General features: G+C 39.2%; 1 protein-coding gene across 4 annotated transcripts in view; it reads right to left on the reverse strand.

The window, feature by feature from the left end:
- Positions 1-24587, reverse strand: part of CNTNAP5 (contactin associated protein family member 5) — a 382046-nt gene that overhangs the window by 17525 nt on the left and 339934 nt on the right. For 3 of the 4 annotated variants that reach the window (XM_039321794.1, XM_039321793.1, XM_039321792.1), the window contains 2 exons: positions 13230-13360; positions 11306-11393 (listed from right to left, as the gene is read on the reverse strand). In XM_039321794.1, the coding sequence (XP_039177728.1) occupies positions 11306-11393; positions 13230-13360 (219 nt within the window). Of the gene's footprint in view, positions 1-11305; positions 11394-13229; positions 13361-24587 lie in introns of those variants that run through there. The other variant, XR_005554022.1, reaches the window with a different exon arrangement.

Below are 24587 nucleotides of genomic sequence, written 5' to 3' on the forward strand. Positions count from 1 at the left end.
ATTTCTCTGCTGAAAAAAAAAAAAAAAAAAAACAGGGGGAGGGAAAGATCTAGAAAAATAATTGCCTGTCTATCTACCCAAGTTATGTATCTTTTCCTGTGCGCCATGCAAAAAACAGAAAAACATTGGAGTTTAGAAGCTTATAAATTTAAATAAATGAATTAATTAAAAAAGAAGCTTTAAATAAATGTATTGATTTCAAGCTGCCATTTGATGTCCATTTATCCCACTTGCTGAGGCATGCAAGGTGGAAGCCTGGAGGTGGAGGTGGAGAACAAGGTGGAGAAGCTGTTTGGGTTTTCATATGGCAGAGGGCCAGGTTGTTTGTGGGACCACCTTTATCCCACTGTTTCTGCCTGACATACAAAATTTAGCATGTTCCAAGGGCAAGTTTCCTCTATTAAACAATGTTATCAGGTTGGACTCAGAAGTTAGTTTTCTCTATGACAGCCTTGTGGAACTGTATTCCTCCAAAGAACCCTATGGACCTTTGGACCAGGAAAGTAGTACTGTCCTATTATTGATGTGAATTTTATGATGGGCAGATGTCATTTACCAGGGCCCCATTGGTTGTTTTTAATTATTGAGTATCCTGCCCAGAATCACTGCTGTGAGAGGGGAAGCCATACATTATTCAAATAAATAAATAAATAAATAAATAAATATTATTTTTTTTAAAAAAAACAATCCTAATTCCATCAAAAGGTGACCTCACCTAACTCTAGCATGTATGCAAGATAGGATTCTCATGTCCAATTTGCCTTTCTGTTGATTAAAAGATAAAAATAAAAATAATAATAATAACTGTGCTGTCTCTGGGTTCTGTGGTATAGAAGCATTAACAGCTAGGAGATGCAGACCTTTTCCCTTTGGGAAAATTTATTAAGAGGAAAAAAAACTTTATTAAAGGAGCAGCCTCCCCCATTTAAACTGTATTGAAATGAATACATTCAGTATTGAAAAAGATAAATTAGAATCCTGCTTAGATGATGTTCAGACAAATACAAATCAGTCTCAAAACAAAACAAAACCACATCCTAAAGAAAACAGAGTGTTCTGGACTGACCATAGGATTGCACTCATTTGCTAGAAATTGATTGCTCTTTCCCAGAATGTCTGGGAAGATGCTGGAGAGATATGAAAGTGTTACAGATTAGAAAACATCCTTCAACATGGCCTATAATTCATATTGGATGATTTTACACACTGTTCATTGACTTGTACAGAGAAATAAGAACCTGATGACATGGAAAACCAATAACAGTATAAATTCCTGTTGACATTTTGCCCATTTCTACAGAAACACCCATTTTCTGAAACAAAAGTTCTCCTACCTCATTTATTCAGTCTTCCCCCAGATTCATGGCAACCTATCAGGGGCTAACAGTGGTAAGCCTGTGCTTTCCCCAGTCTCAGTCCACATATTTCAAACATATCCTACACATCTAGTTCATTCATTCTCTCTCTCTCTCTCTCTCTCTCTCTCTCTCTCTCTCTCTCTCTCTCTCTCTCTCTCTGTGTGTGTGTGTGTGTGTGTGTGTGTGTGTGTGTACATGTATGCACATTATTAAAGAAATTTTCAATAGTAGAAAACAATGCAAATGTCTCCAGATGGTAGTAAAGATAGAGAATATGATTAAAATTGATGGGGTGGTTACCAGCAACCACATACAGACCAGGTACAACTACTTTGGTATCATCACAACCGCAATACTATTTTCCTTCACAACTCCAGCTTTTCAAAAACAGAGGGTTTAGCCCTCACCCCAATAGAAGCCTCAAAAGGGAAAAAAAAATATTAGCACAGTCTGAAGTAGTATAATTCAGGAAAAAATTGTAGCATTTGTCATTTGTTCACATTCAAATTAACTCTAAATATTTTTAAACTGAAGATTAAATCTGATTTGGTGTTACGTTGCAATATTAAAATCTCCAAGAATTCTAATCCTGTTTAGGTGCTATATGATTTTGAGCCCTTAAACATGTGAACCAGAAAAGCAGCATATCCAATGATGCGACTCACATAAGATCAAACTAATGGAGACATTAGTGCAGATGTCTTTAAGCAGAAAAATCACTGTGCATATAATTGTTAGTTCCTAAATGAGTCATATTCTTAAAAATGAAATCTCCTGGCTTGTAAGGAAGCCATTGTATGTACAACTATATAGAAGAAGGCTTCCTTTCTGCAGATACACATAGTGAATACAGTAAGGAGTATTTGAGTAAGATCAACATCCTAAATTACACTCAGAAGTGAACTGATAAGCTGAAATTCTTATATCCATGCCCTGATTGCCTTAAAATTGTATTATACATCTGGCTTTTGTAGAAGTTCTTTCAAAGTTTCAGCTCGGTGGTTGGTTGTTTTTTTTCATAGTGGGAGTGTATTCCATCAGTTCTGAAAGAATTTCAGATAGGCTTTCTATCCAGAGCTAATCAAATGAATTATAATTTATCAATTTTTTTAAAGCCATTCAGCTACTTTTGGAGTATGTCGATTCAAAAATGAGATATACACAATTTTCTTGGATGAGAAAAGTGCCTTAATTTTGTTATGACTCAACTTCAGGTTACTGGCATACATGTAACCCATTTTTTGATGCAGGAGAAGTTTTAATATCTCCACTGCTTTACCTGATAAATGAGACACCAATACTAATATTTCACTCCAAAATCTTTGCTCCTAGGAACCAGCAGTTTCATATAGATCAGTGGTTCTCAACCTTTTTATACGGCGACCCCGGTATTAAGCAGGCGGCGCGCATGCCCCCCGCGCAACACGCATGCGTGGCACCCCTCCCTGTGGGCGCGCATGCGCGATGCAGCGTGCATGCGCGGTGCCCCCCCTGCGTGGCACGCATGCACGGCGGCGCCCCCATGCGCCGCCCCAGGAAAAAAATGGTGGATCGCATTGTTTGGCGACCCCCGTGAAATGGTCGTTCGACCCCAAATGGGGTCGCGACCCACAGGTTGAGAACCGCTGATATAGATGTTAAAGAACAGAAGAAATAATAGGGGAATTTGTAGGATTCCATTACATTAAAATGAAATCTTGTAAAATCCTTCGATACAACTTTCTGAACCTGAACCTGTGGATAAAGAGTTAAACATAACTATGTTCTCCAATGCTCCAAGCCAGCTTAATAGGTTTACTTGGATGGAAACTCCATGGTCACTTTTGGATGTGACAGCATAGGCGCTTGAGGATCAGGATGAACCCCCTGACAATCATACGATGTTCTCATCAGGCACTTTACTGTATTCTGGTAAGACCTGAATACTGCCTGTTTTCAAAGCAGCTATATTACTGCAGATACACCATCATTTTGAAGATCAGTCTGTATACTCATTGGAGAGGATGTCTAGTGGCCCTGGCCCAAATTTCCTACATCTTGGCTGAAGCAAGGGTTACATGTCTGTTATTGGAAAGTATTCAGTAGCTAGCTGCAGGGATTTCATTTTTTTTAATGTAAAACCATGGGAGTATGTTCTGGATGTACTCATCTGGTCAACATCTGAGCATGGGGTGGCTATGAGGTCTTCATGTATTCATGGATATTGATTCTCTGTGAATGTTACAGGCTCAAAAACAAGCATATACATGTCAGTTTTCTGGCAACCTAAATTATTCAATAGTAAAATGCTTGCTTGAATATGGAAAGGGAAGCTATGATCTTCAGATAATCTGTAACTGATGAAGATTGGGTGTCTTCCAGCCTTGTAGGGTCCATTTTTGTTACCAACTAGGTGAAAATTTGCAATATCCTTTTTCAGTGTCCTACAATTAGTTTCCAAACCATTGATACATAATTCAGAAGGCCACTAGCATCTATAAAAAACAATGTGAAATAAAATTGTTTAAAAGGAAATCATTATGAAGGACATCATATAAACCATTGTTGCTTTTTTGTGTCACATCCCTATCAATTAGATGAGCCAGTCAATAATAAATCTTCTAATTCTTTTTCATAATTTTCTTTCCCATCATTTTGAATCTATGCAACAATGGTCACAGAATATGTTTTGTTGAATTATCAGAATTTTAAACCTATTAAGAATGTGACACAGACACACCACATTTGACATTCAGATACTGAACATTTCATTTTTTTACATTATGGTTCTTCATGCTCATGAACATCCAATTTGGGGTATTCTAATAACCATCTAAAATTACTATTGAAGTCATTATTTTGCATAGAGCATGCCAAATTCTCTAGCATTTGGGGAGGGGGTTCAAAAGCATGTTAGGCTGCCAGTGCTTTACCTGCATCAAAAGATGTTTCTGCTCTGTATTTTTCCGCAAATCACTCCTTTTATTTGGTCTAAGTTCTATATTGCATATTTCCACCCATGTCCTCCAACAAAGAGACGTCCTTACTTGTAGCATCCTTACAGATCCAGAAATTGTCAGCCTAGTGAAATGAACCTTATTTCATTTTAATAGTGAAATCAGAGGAACTGGGCAATGGAAAAACTAGTCATCTGGAATGAATGGCAGAACTCTCTCCAATAGAAATTAATATTATAATAACAAGATTTACTTTTATATTGTTATTTCAATTTGATAACTGCAATTGCTGGCTGGCATGGTCACAAATTAGATAGAATAGAGCAGCACAATAATTAGCAATGAATTTCTGCACTGTAGCACACCAGCCATGCAGAAAATCACCCTATGGTATACTTGTTTCAGAGCATTGCCACTAAATATAAAAATTGTGTCCTTGGGGCACTTTTGAAAATGAGTTCTTCAGTTTGGAAATACTAGCCATATTTTCAGCATGGATCTGGGGAAGAAATTTTCAGATTATCTGGTGTTGACCCCCCCTTCACTAAGGTGTGTCTATAAAGGATTGTTGAAGGTCTCTATGTGAGAAAGAAGCACTATCTGCATTATATTTCATGATCAATTGGTTTGAGTTCTGGTCCTTTTTTTCACATGAAGGTTTAGACTTCCACAGATATCTATTTTTCGTAATTCTGGTACACTTTGGTCAGGGTCATTATGAAAGTTGTACATTTATTATGTAGAACAGTACATTCTAATTGTAAAAATATACGAGAACAAGGAAACATTAGACATATTATCTAATCAACACTCTTAAAACACAAGTAGAAAAAGGTTTGCTGATATCTTAGCAGGGAGAGAAGAAATGAAAGATAACACAATACCAAGGGTGAGATATATTCACTAAACACATATATCCCTCAGTACATGGGAGAGTGGATATTACATTAACTTGTGCAACAAAAATATCAAGGCCATCTTTATAGGAATTATTTTATAAAAGAACAAGTGGTTGAATATTTACACACATCTAGAATTATGTTGGCATAAATGGATGTTCTAGTTAACACAACCAATCAATGCATAAACACAAAATATTACATAGATTACGAGAGATACTACACAATGCCATTGTTAGAACACCTGTGTGCTCTCAAAATCTGCACAAAAATGTCATACTTGTGTTGTACTGGTATTGTGCTACAACAGTTGCCCTCGTGACTATTAATATGTTTACTTAGTCTATCAAACTGCTCTACTTCAGAAGATGTAATCAAAATCATGCTTTATGACTTCATTGTGACTCTAGGAAGCTGTAATTCAGGATAATCCAAATAAACTCCATATTATTTTTATTTTTTTTAAATCCAACCTTTATTTAAATCCAACAACAACAACCCTTTAAAGTGGATTGGGCTGAGATTGGTCCAAGGTCGCCATGGACAGCTTTCATGCCTAAAGCGGGACTAGAACTCACAATCTCAGATTTCTAGACTAACCCTAACCCTAACCCTTACCCTAATCCTTAACCATGACATTAACAGAGTCGAGCTTATGCGGAAACTCAGAAGTAAAATGTACTGAAATAAATGAGGCTTGTAAGCAAGAAAGGAAACATGGGGTTGTGCTTTTAGGGTATTTTTGAGCCAATATTTTAACCATCAAGATAATGTTGGGAGAAACTACAATGAAGAAAGCAAATAGATTCACAGGGGAAAAAAAAATCCTGTTGACCTCTATAACAGAAACAATTTATTTTGCTCCTTGCTAAGCACATTTTTTTCTTCGGGCAGGTTCAGTGGCTATTTCCCCTTTAGGCACAAGCACTCAGGCACTTATCTTTAAAGCAGGTGGCTGTGCCCATCACTATCATTTTACAGGAAACTCCTGATATGCTTATTTTATGTATAAATCAGATATGCCACCACGACTTAAGGTAATTTTTTTATTGTTTATTTTGTTTTTGTTTTTTTCATTCAATGTCTTAAACCATCCATTGAAACAATGCAAAATGTCAAAATATAACCATTCCCATTTGGTTCATAATGCCGAATATTAAAGTAAAAAAGAAAAAAAAAGCTTCGTGGATGTAACTTAATGAAGATTTATAAATGCCAAAGAAAAATGCTTTTGAGAGCAGACAGCTGCAGTCAATTGAGAGAACAATAATTCATTCTAAAAATAATGCTCCAAAAGAAAGACTTCACGAGGAAGAGGGTGGAGACTTTACAACCCTCCATTTGGGCAATCCTTCCCAAAGGGATTCTATCGACATTCCCTAAAGTATAGCATAAGGCACAGCAATTAAGTAATGCAAACTCTATTTCTGACAATAATAGCAGTCTCTAGAGGTGGGACTAGAATGTTTTTCTCTCATTGTGAAACGACTCTCCCCAACAGTTACTGCGTACTGAGATCCAGGTAGAATTGGACAATTTGAAAAAACAAAACAAAACAACCCTCTAATTGTTCTGAGGGATGGCCAATATCAACTGGCAATTCTTAAGTGGAAGATCAGATTCCACTTCTACAATAAAAGTAATCAAACAATTTCCTGATACATTCAGAAAGATACATTGTGGACTGTTTCTATTTCAGAACAGAACAATGGGGTTGGTAGTGAGAAGGGAGGATCTTGTCCTCCTGATCTTTCATACTCCATTGCTAATGGTGCTATTTATTTATTTATTTTAGACAACCAATAGCATTCAAAAGCTTCACATTTCAAAATATGATGTCAGGTTTTCCAATTGTGTATGCATATTTATTGTGTGCATGTATGTGTATGAGTGTGGAGGTTCGTTCTCTGATCTTGTGGATTGGTTTTCGAATGTTTTGTTACCAGGCTAGGTAACATCTTCAGTGGAATTTAGGGAAAAATTCTGTTCTCCCCTAAATTCCACTGAAGATGTTACCTAGCCTAGGTACCTACTGTACTTAGTTCAGAAACCAACTCAGAAGCTCAGATAACCAATCTCTACTCTCATCCTACACTCGAGCTACAAATATTCGCCACTATCACAAATGTATATCTATGTAAAGGTGTATGTATGTGTGTGTGTGTGTGTGTATTGCTTTTCTTTAATTTTTATTTATTTATATTATTAGATTGGAAGACCACCTGATTCCCAAAAGAAAATAATTTCAATTCAAACAAAGAAAACCAGTCAAAAAAATCTGTGTCCAGGAAACCAAAACAACAAAAATACAATCAAAACTACCACCAACAAAACAACTCAGCATCTACCCTTAACCCCAGACCTTGGAGCAGAGCCACACTTTAATGACTTCTGGAACAACTCTAGAATGAGACTGTACTAATCTTGGGAGATGGGGATTATTCAATTGAAGGCACTTGCAGCATGCACATTCTGCTCAAACTCATTGATTGAGTAGATAACCAAGCTCTATACCATGTGTAGTTTTATAGCTGATAACCAGCACTCCTTGAATTGCATCCAGAAAGTAGCTAGTAACCTGTGTATCTCATAAATCAAGGATGACAGATGGTTCAATTTGACTTTGAAGTTTATACTCAGTTATAGAAACTTAAACAGTAACTTTAGGTCCGTACTGTTTTGTAATTCAACCTATTTTCCAAAACTGAAGCCAAACAATGGTGGTTCGATTGCAAAGATTTAAAGATAGATATAAAATCTAATGCTCTCTGCCTCCTTTTTCTCTCCCTAGTCTGAAATTTTAGGTAAACAATATAAATTTTCTTCCTTTTGCTACAGTTGTTATCACACAGAGTTTTGTACAGCTCTGAAACTGTGAAGAAGCAGGCTGAATTTTGTGAAATCTAGAACTGGAACAAGCAGGTTACTGTGGACTGTAGGCTCTACCCCAAGGAAATTAAAATTGTGTCCAGGTTGATGATGTTTCCAATTCATTTCATAACGTAAGGACTATGGCCTTCCATATATTGGATTCCAGGTCCAGTCATTAATGAGAGAGACAGGGAACTATTGTGGGCTGTAATAGATTTTTTCAATAATTAATCATACTCTGCAATCAACAGATGTCCTGTTTGAAACTAGTGATCAGGAATTCCAATCTTTAGTCCATTTTTCTTAACCTAAAGACCTTAACATATTGTAAAATTATAATGCTCAAACTCCCCATCAACACAGTTGATGAACTTGCTATCTTGATGTAATCCCATCAGCATATTTGAAAAGCACCCATTCTGGGAAGGCGGACTTAGAATATTGGCAAGATAAACACTCAGGTTTGGAAGGATTTAGAATGCAAATTGTCCCATTAAATTATAAGAACTGTATACTTCCTCCACCAAATAGCTAGATAAAATCTGAAATAATGCAAGAATGCATACTTTTACCTTCCAATATCCATGTAATAAAAACCTAGAGATCAAAATCAAGGGTGCTCACTAGATAACATTGTTGTGGAATTGTAATTTTAAAACCTGTTTTTAAATCAGAACTGTAATTTTGCAGAGTTTGGGTGATACCGTATTTAAATGGCTATTGGAAAAAATAACTAATTTTATATATTATCCCTCATTTCTTGCTTAGTTAACTGACACTGCTGACATAGTTTCATGTTCCATTCCACCTGGCTTCTGAGATTTATATACAGTTAATTTCAGAACTGGCTTGTGTGCAGACTCTTTGATTCATTCAGTTAATCTTCCCCTTGAATATAAGATATGGACATGCATGAGTGACTATGCACATAAAAAGCATCCCCTTTAATTTAATGGAAAACACAGCCATTTAATTTCAGCTCCTTTACTATCCTGAAAAATTCCCAGATGAGATATTCACATCGAGGGAAAACAGATTGCCTGGAAGCAAGGTAATTAATTTCAGGAAAAGGCTGGGTCTGTTTCATAGCCTCGCTTTGATAAAGATAAGGAGATTCACATCTGGAGTGCGTATCCAGTGGTGTCTTTAAATTTTGAAGCACTGAACAATGTCCACCTGTTAGCAATCATTAAATGGAGCCTCCAGCTAGACTATCAATTGCTTTAACTAAAAGAAATGGCAGTAGATTCTGCAGAGAGTTGCTTGATTAAATAAAGAGAAGGGACAAGGGGTTTGGGTATGTTATCATTTGCACACATGCAAGGGCTAGTTTTTTTTAAGGGTATGGAGAGATGTACAAATCAAACTCAATGGCTTTGTGTGCTTTACTGGACTAGAATAGTCACTTCCTTATAAGTGTTCTTGGATGCACACTAACCATCTATCTCATTCTCTTGTTCAGAAGCAATTCCAGTCTAGTCTTTATGCCATGATTTTTACTGCAGGCTAAGTTATTGGTTTAGTCCAGTATCAGTTCTGAACATTCAAGGACACAGAGTGGGAAATCTTTTATTCTCAAATGCTGGTCTCTTAACGTAAAAATAATGTTTTAATTTCTTGGATGCTTGGCATAACTGCAATGGAAAGTACTCCTGTTTATTTACAACATTTTTATTCCATGTTTATCTCAAAGAACCAAAGGCTGCTCACAATAATAATAAAAAAAACCTTGCCACCCCGCTTTATCATATACACTGTAATCATAGATTCATTTTCCTGGAATGTGTAAATGAGAGAGGAGAATTATGAGGATTTTGAGGAAGTGGTAAGAGATTCAGTTCAGTCAGAGGACGTTCAGGGATTGCATTTTCTTTACTTTTCCAAATGGCAGGACTTTCTATATAGTCCTCCCTTCATGATTCTCCTCAGCCCAGCCAGCATTCCTCTTTATCTATGCATGCAAAGAAAAATACTGGATGGAGATAATGTGAATTCTGAGGGAAGGAAGGAGAAAAAGAAGATTTATAAATTATCTCGATCAAAAGGTTCCCAGTTCTGGTATTCCAGAGGTCAACCAGGCATAAATTGGTTGTCATCCTGATAGTTCATTGACAATGTGTAATTTGAGTACAAAGTGATTTGACCACGAGAAAGGACAGATATTAATGTTCTCTAGATTCAGCTCACTTCTCATCTACTCTGTGTAAACAACAAATCAGGCCTGCACCAGTGGTGGGATTCAGCCAGTTTGCACCAGTTTGGCAGAACCGGTAGCTATTTTTTTGTTGCCCAGGCCCAGAACAGACTTCTGAAAGCAACATCCACACAGAGAACCGGTTGTTCACATATTTGAATCTCACCACTGCCTATGACCATCTATGTGTATTATAGCCACTATTACCTATAACATGGTTGTCATGGTTGCCATGATCTCACAAGTCTCTCTGGAATTCACTCCCAGAGTGTGAGAATTCAAGCTTCCCAAGATCAAAAGCTTTGGGATTCTAATACCAGACCTGAAATGGTATCCAGGTGCCTATGGACAGTTAGTCCAGACTGTCATTATGGCCCAATTTAACAGACATATGCAATAGTCATCTCCAGGCTGGTGCTGTTAGTGATTCAGTGGTCTCAGAACAATTGCAGCAACACCTCCCCTTAACTCTTGGCAATGTGGCAATGTGGCTTACCACATGTAATAGTGCTATACATCTTAAATTGCAACCATGTGCAAACTTCCCTAGCAATAAACTCCATTAAACTCAACTGAATCCATTTTTAAATGAGCATGCATGGGATTGTATTGTACCAGCTTCAAAGTACTTCATTCTCTTTGTTGTTGTTATATTACTTCTATTTTGCCACTCACTAAATATGGAATACTAAAAATAACCCCTAAAATATTATCTGCTTTACAGCCTGTTCCTATTTTAGAAGTCTGTGACAATCAGCTATTGAGCTGTTCACGAGCTCAATAGCCCTCATAACTCAACATTTTTCTTCTATAGTCTTGCACAAAAAAGATCTTATAGTCATAATCAGCATTTATGTCTGGCCAAGTTTTTTTAAAAAAAGAATGTAAACTCTTGCAAAGAGTTTAATATTAGCACTGTTTAGACATAGCAGAGATGTAAACAACATATTGAAAATAAAAGTGTGTCAACATGTATTCAAACAATACATTGCACAGTTGACCATAATATAATTATCTATAAACCAGAAAATTATCACATATGCCTACCGGTCACTTTCCCTAAGGTCAGTGATTTGATGGCTCTGAACTCAACCTCGGAGGAAAAGTTGTGTTTGACTTTGAGAACCTGGTCAATCTGGAAAGGAAGCAAAAATGCATGGTATTAACAATGCTTTCATAAGCAAGTGAATGCTCTACTCTTTGATTGGTATGCATTTTTTCACATTTATATTTCACTCCAACATGAGGCTCCTGTCAGGGAAATCTTCCCCATGTTTGCATAACACTGAGATTTTGAGAGCAGCTCAATAATTCCCCAAGGTTGTAGCTGTCAGCTTTATCATTCCAATATCTGTGCAGGTCAGACAATGTTGGGAAGCTGTCCAATTTGTTTTCCTAGAACTGAATTTAGCCTGGATTCTTAATCAGCTTGATGCTGATTCTGTTTTCAGTTTCTTATGTTATAATTATGTATATTCCTATGCCAAGTCATACACAATAGCAGAACAGTATTTGAGAAATGAAGGGCTACAAATCAACAGGTGTTTAGAATTCATTGATCTTTCATTCTTTATGTGTCAAAGCACAGAATTATTAGAATAATTCACAATCAGCCTTCTGATCAAAGATGCCTTATATGGTAATTAGCACAACAGGCAGAATGATGTTATTTGGGGAAATTCATTTTGAAGTCATTAGCGCAAACCTACTGAACTGTATTCTCTTGAATACAGGGTGAGCCAAATGCAAAATACATCTTCATGAATAATTCCCTAACGAAGGCAAAAGATCCTTTTGACATTGTAATCCTTAATCAGCCTATACATTTAGCTTTAACTTAAATGTATCATGAAGCTAATTATATATTTCTTTATTGCATTCTAGATCTGGTGTTGATCAGTGATATCAGGAGCCAATTTTTTTCTTTTTGACATTTTCCTATCATTCTTCCTTTTGATTTCTCCCATATCTGTAACTATGGCATATACCAACACGATTCTTTTGTTGCTGATCTTTCACACACCTAATATAAGTAAGAACAAGTTCTATTCTCTGGCTTTTTTTAAAAACTTTTATAATGCATCAAAGTATGTGTTTCAATTTTACTACAAACTTTACTGGGATCCCATCAGTTTTTATAAGGGAGGGAGATACAAACTTTGTTTTTTCACTATGTGTTTTCATTCTCCAATATCTGTAGCCTATTATTTTTGGTATGTGGATGATATCATTATATTGATAGGAAGTGACTTTAGTAAATATACCAATTGAGTTAATTTTATAGGCTAATTATAAATTGGGGAAAAAACAAAATTAACAGTCATCAGTAAATATTAAATCCCTACATTGAGCATTATGCTAACAGAGAAAGAAATAGAGTTCCTGGATTCTTTCTGAGCTTGGTTGTCTGCCTGCATATGTTTCGAATGTCTCAAAGAAACAACCAAGTGCAGAAAGCACAAAGAACTCCATAGTTCAACCCTGATCTATATACTGTATATACTCTTCTAGAGAAAAAAGTACCAGGAGTGCTGTATTTTGAATGACATGGGATCAAAGCATGGCAATAAGTAACAGGGCTGAACAAAGGAGACTAGTTATTTGAAAGATAAATAAATTTAGCATTTGTCAGCTGATTATATGTTGTTATGACTTGCTAGTTTTTCTGTATGGAGTAGAAACATGGACAATGAATAATTAAAACTCTGGATCATCCTTTTTCCTGTTCTTGAGCCCCTTATTTCCAGTCTTAAAGTAGTTGCTGCAGCCAGAAGACAAAACAGTCACTTGACTGGGCAAGCGCTTATCTGACCCTGCCATTGCTGTAGCTACTTACAGACCCAGCAGCAACTATAACAGATATGGGCATGTGCTTTTCAGGACAGGTATCAAATTTATCTTTTCGTTTGATTATTAAGGATAGTAAAAAATTCAGGAAGGTGTGGGCCACAACAAAGGGTAAAATAGATACCTGAATAGTCAGCTCTCTTCCATCTCTATTTATCTTCACACTGTGTAGTTCTCTGTTAGCAAAGTTTCCAGAATCAATTGTGAAAATAAGGGATTTGTCTTTACTCAGTCTGTATCGGACTTGCAAGCTTCCTTAAAAAAGAAGAAAGAAAGATTTTTGATCATACAAAGCACCCATTCTTAAATCACTAAATTGCTGTGAAGAAGCAGGAAGTAAATCTAGGCAGAAGAAGCCTCAGTGGGAGAAGGAAAAAAAAGATTATCAAGTTCAGTTGAAGAAGAGAAGTACTTTATACATCAGATCCACTAAATCATAGATCTGTGAGTCTTAAAATCAACTGGCAAAACTTGTCTGTATTTTGTCCTTAACAGAAAGAATCATAAAGTATTTATCCTATTTGTGTAAGAAATGCTGTATCTCAGCTTCCCCATCCCTTTAATCTTGGACCTTTCCAAGAGTCTGTCTTATGGTGCATCATAAATAAAGACAAGAGGATACAAGCCAATGAAGGAATAAGAGACTGAACATCAAGGAAAAAGTCATGTTGATAATTCAAGCAAGTTGAATCATAACCTGCAGATGTCATCTAAAAGTCCCTTTAACTTAAGCCACCAAAAGAAAGTTAGTTTCTGGATGATTAACAATGCTATGTACTTTCCAACTGCCAAAGCATTTGTGTGACATATTTTTGCAAATGATCATTTTTCATTTTAAGAAGTGAATTGTGACATGTTCTGTCAAAAAAAAGGAAAGCTGATTCTGTATATTATATACTGTAGGCTGTTCTAGCTGTTTACATACATTAAAGCAATTTGACTCATACATAAACACAGACATCTTGAGGGAAAAGAACGATAGAAGAAATGTAGATGACTTATAGCTTCTTTGTATTTTTTTTTTCTTTAAGAAAGAGAACATGCAATTTCCTACTTGTAAAACAGAGTAATGAAACCACTATCATATGACGATGCTATAACTGATCAGGAGCAGAAAACATGCAGCCCACCAAATATCATTAAACTGTAATTCAAATAGGATAACTGGTGTTGGAAGAATCTGGAATCCAATCACATCAAAAAGGCTACAGGTACCTTATGACCAAAGTGTAAAAAAGTCATAGCTTTATCACAGCTTTGACAAAGTTACGACATTCTAAACAGAGATTGTATCGTGCCTCATTTTTAAAGTAGAGTCATCAAGTCTGTACTTTAAAAATGACAGAAAACTCATTCTGACAAGTTTGATCCTTATAATTGTATCAATTCTAAAGTGAACGTAGGAAAATAAAAAAGGGTAATGTTTCAATTATTTTTTTAAAAAAGTTCTGTTTTAATTATCTGAATACACTGAAAAATATATTCATACCATGAAAACATCAGGTGAATTCATTTGTTAACCATAAACCATAACAATCAGAATAAAAATAAAAAATAAGATATAGAATTCCATACTCTAAAATATCATTTATACTGATCATTTATAAATTCTAAGATTGCAATATAAACTACAGTATAATTATTAAAGTATAATTATGCAAAGCCTAATTATACAGCTGTTAAGCAACAATGTGCTTCACACTGATCAAAACTTCAATACACCTACAACTAGGAGAGTTACAAATAATATTTTGAGACCAAATATGTTAAATTAAAGTAATTTTAATAAAATTAAATAAATGAAAACCACCTTAACATTATTGAAAGGAATGTTTTGTTTCCTAATATAGTATTGCTTGTAAAACTAAATAATCTGAAAAATATGTGCTCTTAACCTATATTAGCTCTGGCACATAAAAACAAGTAAATAAATAAAGAAGGGGGAAAAAAAACCACCCAATTTGTCAATATACAGTTTCCTTACTAAGCTTTTTTTTTTTTTTAAGTAATAGGGTTTTCCTTTGAATAAAGATGTAAAGGACTGTACTTGATTGATAGTGAAATTGACTTCTGCAACAGCTGACTCCTGAATATACTGAAACATGATTCAGGATTTTTCAAAGGCTACAAAGGGGGGTGTCAAGATTTTATCCTCTCTGTCTGTTGGTGATAATTTTGTGCTTCCTTTGAAGATAGCAAGAGTACCTTGTTGGTGTGCTGTTTTCTGTTAAACTCTGGACCTTATGTAGCTGCCTATACATCCTTATCTAAAACAAAACAAAACCAAACAAAAACAAAACACAACCCTCATGGGACAAGCTTCCTTCTTATGATCGCTTGGGATTTATGGAAACTTGAATGCTGAACATCGTTAGTGAGACAATAGTATAGGGAAATTCTGAACATTCATGTGTACCACTTCCCATCTCACAGTTAAATATATAATGTTGCAAGAAATCCATCCTCCATCCTTGGGAATTTCACTGAAGCTGTCTTCTTAAAAAGTTACATTGAAAGAAAGCTCAATTTTTTTCATCAAAATGAATTAAAATCAATGTATAGCACTATTCTAAGCTACAATAAGCAAAGTCACCTTGAACAAAACTGACCCCTGGAAACCTGATGTAATACAAAATTACAATCACATTTGAGTTATCACAATCAATAATTTTCTTTCATCTTTTCATATATTATCTATTTTTCATAATGTTCTTTGCAAAGAGTAATTGTTTCATTAACTGTATTACAGAATAAGTAACAAATACCCAAGGACTGTTTTGTGTATTCATGAATTCAGATGTTCCGGCTGACTAAAGTTCTATATGACATTATGCCTCTAATAAGAATATGCAGATAATTTATTTTAATTTTTAGATCATTTATATCACATAATGTAATTAAAGCAATCTTCAAATTATGGTTTTGGGAGTTTTTGTTCCAGTCATCAGTTGGTTTATCAACCTGCCTTTGGCATTATATCTTTCAGCATATTACAATACATGAAATATGTATTGCTGCCAAGTTATTAGTCAAATGGTTTCTAAGAATAATTGTCAGTTTATTTTACAGCTTTTCTAATTAACTATGAAATCAATAAGTGTGTTCCAAAATTTTCTACCTAGGGTTGGTCAACTAGCAGATGAATGTAACCTGCAAAGCTGTTTCATCCGGCTGTTGCATATTTAATCAAAGACAAGGTAAATATTTTGCCATAGCTTCATGTAAAAGGGATAAAATGTTTGCAAAGGTGTGAATTGTAAATCTCTATTGTGTAATGTTTCATCTTTGTTTGAGTTTTGTACCAAAGCAAACTAACAGCTGTTCATAGAATAACTGAATATGAATGAGCAAATCTGTTAATTTCTCTTTCACTCAGTTTCTCATCCTATTACCTCTTAAATTCATTCAATCCTCTTTCTCTAGAACTTTACAATCAAAGGAGATTGGTCATACAAAAACAAACAAGAACAAAAACAAAAGTCCTATCACCAACAACCTTCCCGCTTAAAAACTCACATGTATTTGTCTTAATGTTTCTGAATGTCAAGTCCCAGTGCACAAACCCACCCTTGTGACTGGAAAGCACACTATCTTTTCCATAGTGTCGCTCCTTTTCAAATTGATGGAATAATGCCAGCATCTTGAAACCATGTGAATGGAATATGTTATGTCCCGAGCCTTGCAAACGGGCTTGGGGCGTTTGCAGGCAGTCCCGGGCAGGTGCAAGCTGCCCGGGACCAGACAGGCTGTCGCCAGCGCCTGTGCGCATGCGCGGGTGCTGGCGCGGGAAAAGTAACACATTGACCCGGGAATTGCCTATATAAGAGGCTGGGAGCTTTTGGGTGTTGCTGAAGCCTTCACCTGTAAACTGAACACAGAAGAAAAGAAAACCTGAGAACTACAACTGCTTCTCGTGTCTGCTTTTCGCCAAGGACTCAACACTGGCGATGAAGGTGGGATCGCCTTACATCGCCTGGAAAGGAAGAGGTGTAAGCTTACCCAAGTGAGTCCTGAACGGCGGAACGGCGTTGACTCGGCAGCTACCCGCCAATCCAGGGTGCATTCGGGGGTAGGCTGGCTGATAGACCTGTCTCCTGAAGATGGCAAAGGTTGGAAGGCTTTTGGAGTTCGACGTCTCACATCCAGAGCGGTGGGAGTCCTACGTAGCCAGGGTGGAAAACTACCTCAAGGTGAACCAAGTGAGGGAAGATATCTTAAAGGCTGCCACCCTGCTTTGTGTCTGCGGTCAAGACGCCTTCAAAATCGCAGAGAACCTTGCAGCACCTGTCCCATTAGAGTTTGTCAGCTACGCAGATCTAAAGAAGCTACTGAAGGAGCACTTCCAGCCCAAGATGTTCGTCATCGCATGGTGCCACACCTTCGAGCAGAGGGATCAACGATCCGGAGAGTCGGCCAAAGAGTACATCACCGCATTGAGGAAGGCCGCCAAGCACTGCGAGTTCAAGGACCTCGAAGAACGACTGAGGGACCGATTCGTGTGCGGCTTAAGGCATCGAGATCTACAACAGAGGCTTTTCGCCAAAGAAGACTTGTCCTTCCAAGATGTCATAAGAGAGGTCACCGCAGAAGAAGCAGCAGGCAGCGCCGTCAAGAACATGCGGCCAATCAGGAACAGTCCAGATGTTGCATCCGTGCACCAAGAGGACGTCCAAGGGAACTCCGAGGAGGATCCGGACGAGGAAGTCGACCGTCTCCACCCCACGAAGGAAGGGAATCAGAAAGGAAGCTCTGCAGCTCCCCTCAAGTGCATCGGCTGTGGAGGTCGCCACAGGAGAACCGACTGCAAGTTCCGCTCCGCTATCTGCCGGGCGTGCGGGAAACAAGGACATATTGCAGCTGTGTGTCTGGGCCGACGAAAGGTACAACCTCAGGAAGAACTGCGCCTGAAAGGTACCAGGGTCCCTAGCCAGAATAGGGTAGGATTTTGCGCTTTGCGAAGGAGCATCTTCAGGACAGGCACACACAAGCCCATTAAGAAAAAGCTGTCACTCAAGGTGAAGCTAGAAGGGGTTCCATTAACTATGGAACTAGACAGGGGTCTGCCCTTTCAATCATATCCTTGCATACATTTAGGAAGATTTGTTCCGGCAGTGGAACTCAGGCCAAATTAAGGCCTTCTGACATTGTGTTAACAGACTTTCAAAACTCGAGAGTGTGTGTTAAGGGGGAGGCCACCCTTAACGTACAGTATAAGAATTTTGAAGGTCCACTAGACCTATTAGTAGTAGGGGGTGAACGAACGAGTCTCATAGGACTCGATTGGTTTGAAGCCTTGGGGATACACGTCACGGGGCTCAACAGCTTACAAACACTCGACCTACAGGAAGTCTGCAAAGAATTTGCAGATGTCTTCAGCCCCCAGCTGGGCACATTCAAGGGACCCCCTGTGTCCTTAAAACTAGACCCCACTGTCACTCCCATTAGAATTAAAGCAAGAAGGGTCCCTTTTGCTTTAAAGAGTAAAATTGACACTGAGTTAGACAAACTGATCCAACAGGGAATTCTAGAACCTGTTGATTCCAGTCCTTGGGAGACCCCCATTGTCACGCCTCTAAAGGCAAATGGGGACATTCGCATTTGTGCTGACTACAAATGCACTCTTAATAAGGCATTGCAGCAACATGCCTATCCTGTTCCTGTGGTCAGTCATATTCTGGCCTCCCTCAAGGGGGGCCGCGTTTTTGCAAAGCATGACCTAGCTCAAGCGTATCAACAGCTGCCTGTTGATGATGATGCTGCTATAGCTCAGACTATTGTGACCCACAGAGGAGCCTTTAAGGTAAAAAGGCTACAGTTCGGAGTGAATGTCGCTCCTGGGATTTTCCAAAGCGTAATGGAAAACACACTACGGGGCATACCGGGGGTTTGCCCCTACTTTGATGATGTCTTAATTGCAGGAGACTCCACACACATTCTAGCTGAAAGGCTAAGGGCTGTTCTGTTAAGATTCAAGAAAACAGGCCTCAAGCTCAAAAAAGACAATTGCAAAATTGGGGTGCCTTCTACTGAATTTCTGGGGTTCAAAATTGATGCTGCTGGGATTCACCCTGCTGAATCCAAACTAACTGCCATTTTAGAAGCACCTAGGCCAAAGTCTAAGGCTGAACTTCAGGCCTTTCTTGGCTTCCTGAATTTCTACAATTCCTTTCTTCCACATAAAGCTAGTGTAGCTGAGCCTCTTCACAGGCTATTAGATAAACAAGCAGTGTGGCAGTGGTCACAAACACATGAGGCTAGTTTCAATGAGGTCAAGGCCTTACTCACTTCTAACAGTGTACTTGCACACTTCAATGAGTCCCTTCCTGTGTGCATCGCTTGTGATGCTTCCCCTTACGGGGTAGGAGCCGTCCTGAGCCACCTCAGGTCTGATGGAACTCAGGTTCCTGTTGCATATTACTCCAGAACACTGTCTTCTGCTGAGCGCAACTACGCTCAGATAGACAGGGAGGCTCTGGCTGTTGTTGCTGGAATTAAAAAATTCCATGATTTTTTGTATGGCAGGCATTTCACGGTCTTCACTGACCATAAGCCTCTGCTGGGACTGTTTACCACACGTAAGCAAACTCCCCAAATCATTTCCCCTAGAATGCTTAGGTGGTCTATTTTTCTGTCTGCATATGATTTTTCTTTACTCCACAAGCCTGGGAAAGAAATGGGCCATGCTGATGGCCTCAGTAGATTGCCCCGCCAGTAGTAGAAGCTGACCCTGCACCAGCTGTCAACATTCTATCCCTCCAAGCCTTGCCCGAGTCCCCTCTGAATGCCAGGGATGTTGCCGCTGAAACAGGCACAGATCACACACTTTCACGTGTCCTTTCTTGGGTTTTGTCTGGATGGCTTGAGCACTGCCCTAGTCCTGAGTTTCAGAGTTTCTGGTCTAAAAGGAACGAATTGTCCACTTCTCAGGGTTGTCTGCTTTGGGGAAACAGAGTTGTCATTCCCACCTCAATGAGGACTAGGATCTTAGACTCCCTCCACGAGGGTCATCCTGGCCGAGGTGGCGCAGCAGTTAGAGTGCAGTACTGCAGGCCACTTTAGCTGACTGTGTTCAGCTGGTCAGCGGTTCAAATCTCACCGGCTCAAGGTTGACTCAGCCTTCCATCCTTCCGGGGTAGGTAAAATGAGGACCCAGATTGTTGGGGGCAATGTAAATATATATATACATTGCTTACTGGTGTACACCGCTTAGAGAGTGCTTGCACTTAAAGCGGTATATAAGTCTCATAAATAAATAAATAAATAAATAAATTGTTCGCATGAAGGCTCTTGCGCGCAGCCACTTGTGGTGGCCTGGTTTAGATAAGGACATTGAGGCTAAGGTGCATGCATGCCACCTGTGCCAGCGCTCTCGCCCAGAGATGCCCCAAGCTCCTGTGCATAGATGGGAGGATACACAGTCCCCATGGTCTAGGGTGCACATTGACTATGTTGGGCCCTTTCAGGGCCAGTTCTTCTTGGTCCTCGTTGACAGTCATTCAAAATGGATTGAGGTTGTACCTGTCTCATCCACCACCACTGCAAAGACTATTCAGGTACTGAGGGGGATTTTTGCTGCACACGGGCTCCCAGATGTCATTGTGTCTGACAACGGGCCTCAATTTACTTCCTCCGAATTCCAAGCTTTCTTACAGGCTAACATGATTCATCATGCCACGTCTGCACCCTTCCACCCGTCCACCAACGGTATGGCTGAATGCATGGTCCGCATCACAAAGGATGCCTTGAAAAGACTCACCTATGGGGACTGGCATCACAGGTTGGCTGACTTTCTCCTTTCTTACTGCACCACACCGTCGACTTCTACAGGGAGAAGCCCAGCTGAACTTCACTGGGGGTGCAAACTTACTACGAAGCTTGACCGGTTGCATCCGGACAGACTGCCTTCATCTACCTCACATCCTAGGGCACCTAGACAACTACTTGTGGGTGCCCCGGTTTGGACTCGCAATTACGGGCCTGGTCATACCTGGGTTCCTGCTTCTATTTCCAGGGTCACAGGTCCTCTCTCCTACGAGGTAGCCCTGGACAACGGTCATGTCCTGCATCGGCACATCGACCAACTCCGCCCTAGGCGGGATCTTCCAGCTGAGACTCCTGGGTCTTTTCCAGGGGGGAGGGGGACCCTTTGGAGCAAAGGGAAGGGCATGAGCTGCTGCCCACCTCCAATGATGGAGCCACAAACGGCCCATTCCAAGATTCCGCGAGTGCCCCAAACAGGAATTCATGGGGCTTACCCAATCATCAGGCATTCACGCCTACTCCAGCCAGGGAGTCACCCCGGGGGTACAATCACTATCCATCTACACCACACAGCACTCCAGTCAGGGAGGATACCTGGGAGTGTCCCAATAAATCATACCCCACAAGAGAGCTGGCACATAATCCCCAGAGTTGGCCTGATCTTACCCCAAGTCCTAGGGGGTCAAACATACAGGGAGGTGGTCGAGGAACCAAGTCCCGACCACAACACCTCTAGCCCAAATCAGGGAGTAACTGAGTTTTGGGAAGGCACAGAAACCCACACAAGCCCGGACACAGAATGGGGCTTAGGGGATGGACAGCCTCCTGACAGGTCTTGGATGGACCTAGGAGGTTCTACAGAGACGCCCAGCAGTGGCTATCACTTCAAGGGGCCCGAGGGCCTACAGCTAGGCAGGTCAACCAGGTCACAAAGTGACAGAAGCCCTGGCCTGACGAGCCCGGTGGGCAAGCAAGTAGGCCAGGCATTGGGGCACAGTCCTTGGAAGGCACCAAGGCAAGATAAGGAGAACAGGCACACGTCTCCCCTCAGTCAGGGAATACCTGTCAGAAACCCAGAGCTGAGAAGGTCACAGAGAGCAAGGAAATCTCCTAAGTACTTAGAGGATTACATAACATTGCTGGCTAAACAAAAGCCAGTAAACAGTAGGAGCACTGGGGAGTAGAACACTACATCAAGAAATAATTGTATGTTGGTAGTAGTCTTAGCCCGGGGGAAAGGGTTGTTATGTCCCGAGCCTTGCAAACGGGCTCGGGGCGTTTGCAGGCAGTCCCGGGCAGGTGCAAGCTGCCTGGGACCAGACAGGCTGTCACCAGCGCCTGTGCGCATGCGCAGGTGCTGGCGTGGGAAAAGTAACACATTGACCCGGGAATTGCCTATATAAGAGGCTGGGAGCTTTTGGGCGTTGCTGAAGCCTTCACCTGTAAGCTGAACACAGAATAAAAGAAAACCTGAGAACTACAACTGCTTCTCGTGTCTGCTTTTCGCCAAGGACTCAACAGAATACATGCTCCTTCTTCTACCAGCTGCAATCCTCTATCAATGCAGATTCTTTCTTTATGATGTCATCTTTTTCCTTACTTCAATAATCTTGTAAGAAGGCATACTACTTCGATAACCATACAGACTTGCGTTCATACAAACATGCATACATAAGCTGAATGGGAATAAAACCATCACTACTTGGCAATTTTCCTGAGCAATGAATTAATGAAAATTTTAGAATACATTTTAGAATACATTATCCCCATACTTGGCAGATTCTTCTAGCAGCTTGATCAGCTAACTTTGGCATTTGATATGCCTGACAGCATCCATATGTTGCATTTGATTGTTCGTCCAATATCAGAATGGCAGAATCAATTACCCTTGGAGTCTGACTTCTTATGAAACAGTCAAATATACGCTTATGAACATTTTTCAGATTCAGGAACCATGAAACAAGCCTCCTCTTTGTCCAATGCAAAGAGTTTACATATGTAAATTTTTAAAAATAAGTAGTCAATTCTTTCCTGCAAAAAACTGTTTTTATAGAACTGTTTTTCGGGGTCAACACAGTATACATAGGATTTTCATGTTTTTTCATGTCTCATGCTAGGGGAAAAGAAAACCATTTGGTATTCCATCTCAGCCTAACTACACAACAGTCAAGTGTTTTATTTAGTAGCTTATTAAAAGGGTGACCACACTTTCTCATTGTATCATCACACATGCATGAGTGATTGCTAAAGAGGAGAAAATAATTAGAGGTGTTGAGTGAAGAAGGAATGATCACATTAGTGAGGCAATTAGTAACATGGTGTATTCCATATGTGTTGTTTAACATTTGCATGGAGAGCCTTTTGCAGTGATTTATTGATAATAGGAACACAGAAAGAAGAACTTTGGATCATTAACACCAATTCATCTCCTTCTGGAAGTGGCCAGTTATTATCAGTGCCACTCAGTGTAAATTATATTTCTGGAATACGTCTGACACCTGATGTTAAAGTCTAGTGCAGTGACTCTACCATTTGTTCTTTTTTCAAATAAACTATCTCTTTTATGGAAGAGAATAGTGGGAATAGTGTTCTTTAATTAGCAGGCCCTTCTTTGGACACCCCTGATGAGAGTTTGCTTTAAGCAGGGGTATCAAACTGCTGGCCCGTGGGCCGGACGTGTCATGTGGAAGCTGCGCCCACCCCATTGCCGGCAATGGCAAAACTCTCCCGATACGTTGCATGACATCATGTGACGTCGCAAGTTTGACATGTCTGCAGTAGAGGAATTATGGAAGGCAAAACTGTGCTATTAAGTTTTCCTATAATACAAATGGGCCAGTGGTGGGATTCAAATATGTGAACAACTGGTTCTCTGTGTGGATGCCGCTTCCGGAAGTCCATTCTGGGCCTGAGAAACAAAAAAATAGCTACCGGTTCTTCCAAACTGGTGCAAGGCAGCTGAATCCCACCAATGAAATGGGCCACTCTGGAATCCATGTTTAATTCAAATTGGCTTTGAATTAGTCCAGTTTGGTGCCTGTTTCATTTTCCCACTTCTATTTCTCACTGGCTATAGCAAAATAGAAAGATCAATGTTTAAGTTTCTAATTGATTAAAAACAAATGTTGCAGGGCTAGAAACCCCAGAAACTGTAGGATGTGGAAGTTCTGGAAACCTACATTTTCTAAGGATTTGGGTACTATTCTGAACATTCCACCAGGCTTTGGCATTGTGACACTAGGAAATATTTTTTTTAAGGGCTCCCAAATCAAAATAACTGTATTCAGTAAGCTAGATGTTGTTGCTGGGCTTAATGGACAGAGAATTTGGGGGAAAAAATAGAACTTTGATGCTAGATATGCTGACAGCAGAACAAATATGCTTTGCGCAAAAATAGAAGGATACTTTGATGGGGTTAGTAGAAATGGCTAAACTGACTTTTTTGATTAAAGAAAAGAATTCAATTAATTTTGTTTCTATTTGGAAACAAACCTGGAATTTGTGCTTGAGATGGAAAAAAATGAAACTTTGATTTTGGGTTTTGCTGATTAAATAGTTTTGTTGTTATAGGAATGGCTAGTGTTATTATATAAAAGTAAAAAGCAGAGGTTGTATGTTATTATCTTATTCTACTGCACCAAAAAGAGCAGGAAGTGAATGCTTTTCTTTTTCTTTTATCCTACACATTTTCTCTTTCCCTTTTCCTACCCCTTTCCCCCAT

Source organism: Crotalus tigris, unplaced genomic scaffold (assembly GCF_016545835.1).
Source record: "Crotalus tigris isolate CLP2741 ecotype Arizona unplaced genomic scaffold, ASM1654583v1 scf7180000023829.5930981, whole genome shotgun sequence".
In the NCBI taxonomy this organism is placed as follows: Eukaryota; Metazoa; Chordata; class Lepidosauria; order Squamata; family Viperidae; genus Crotalus; species Crotalus tigris.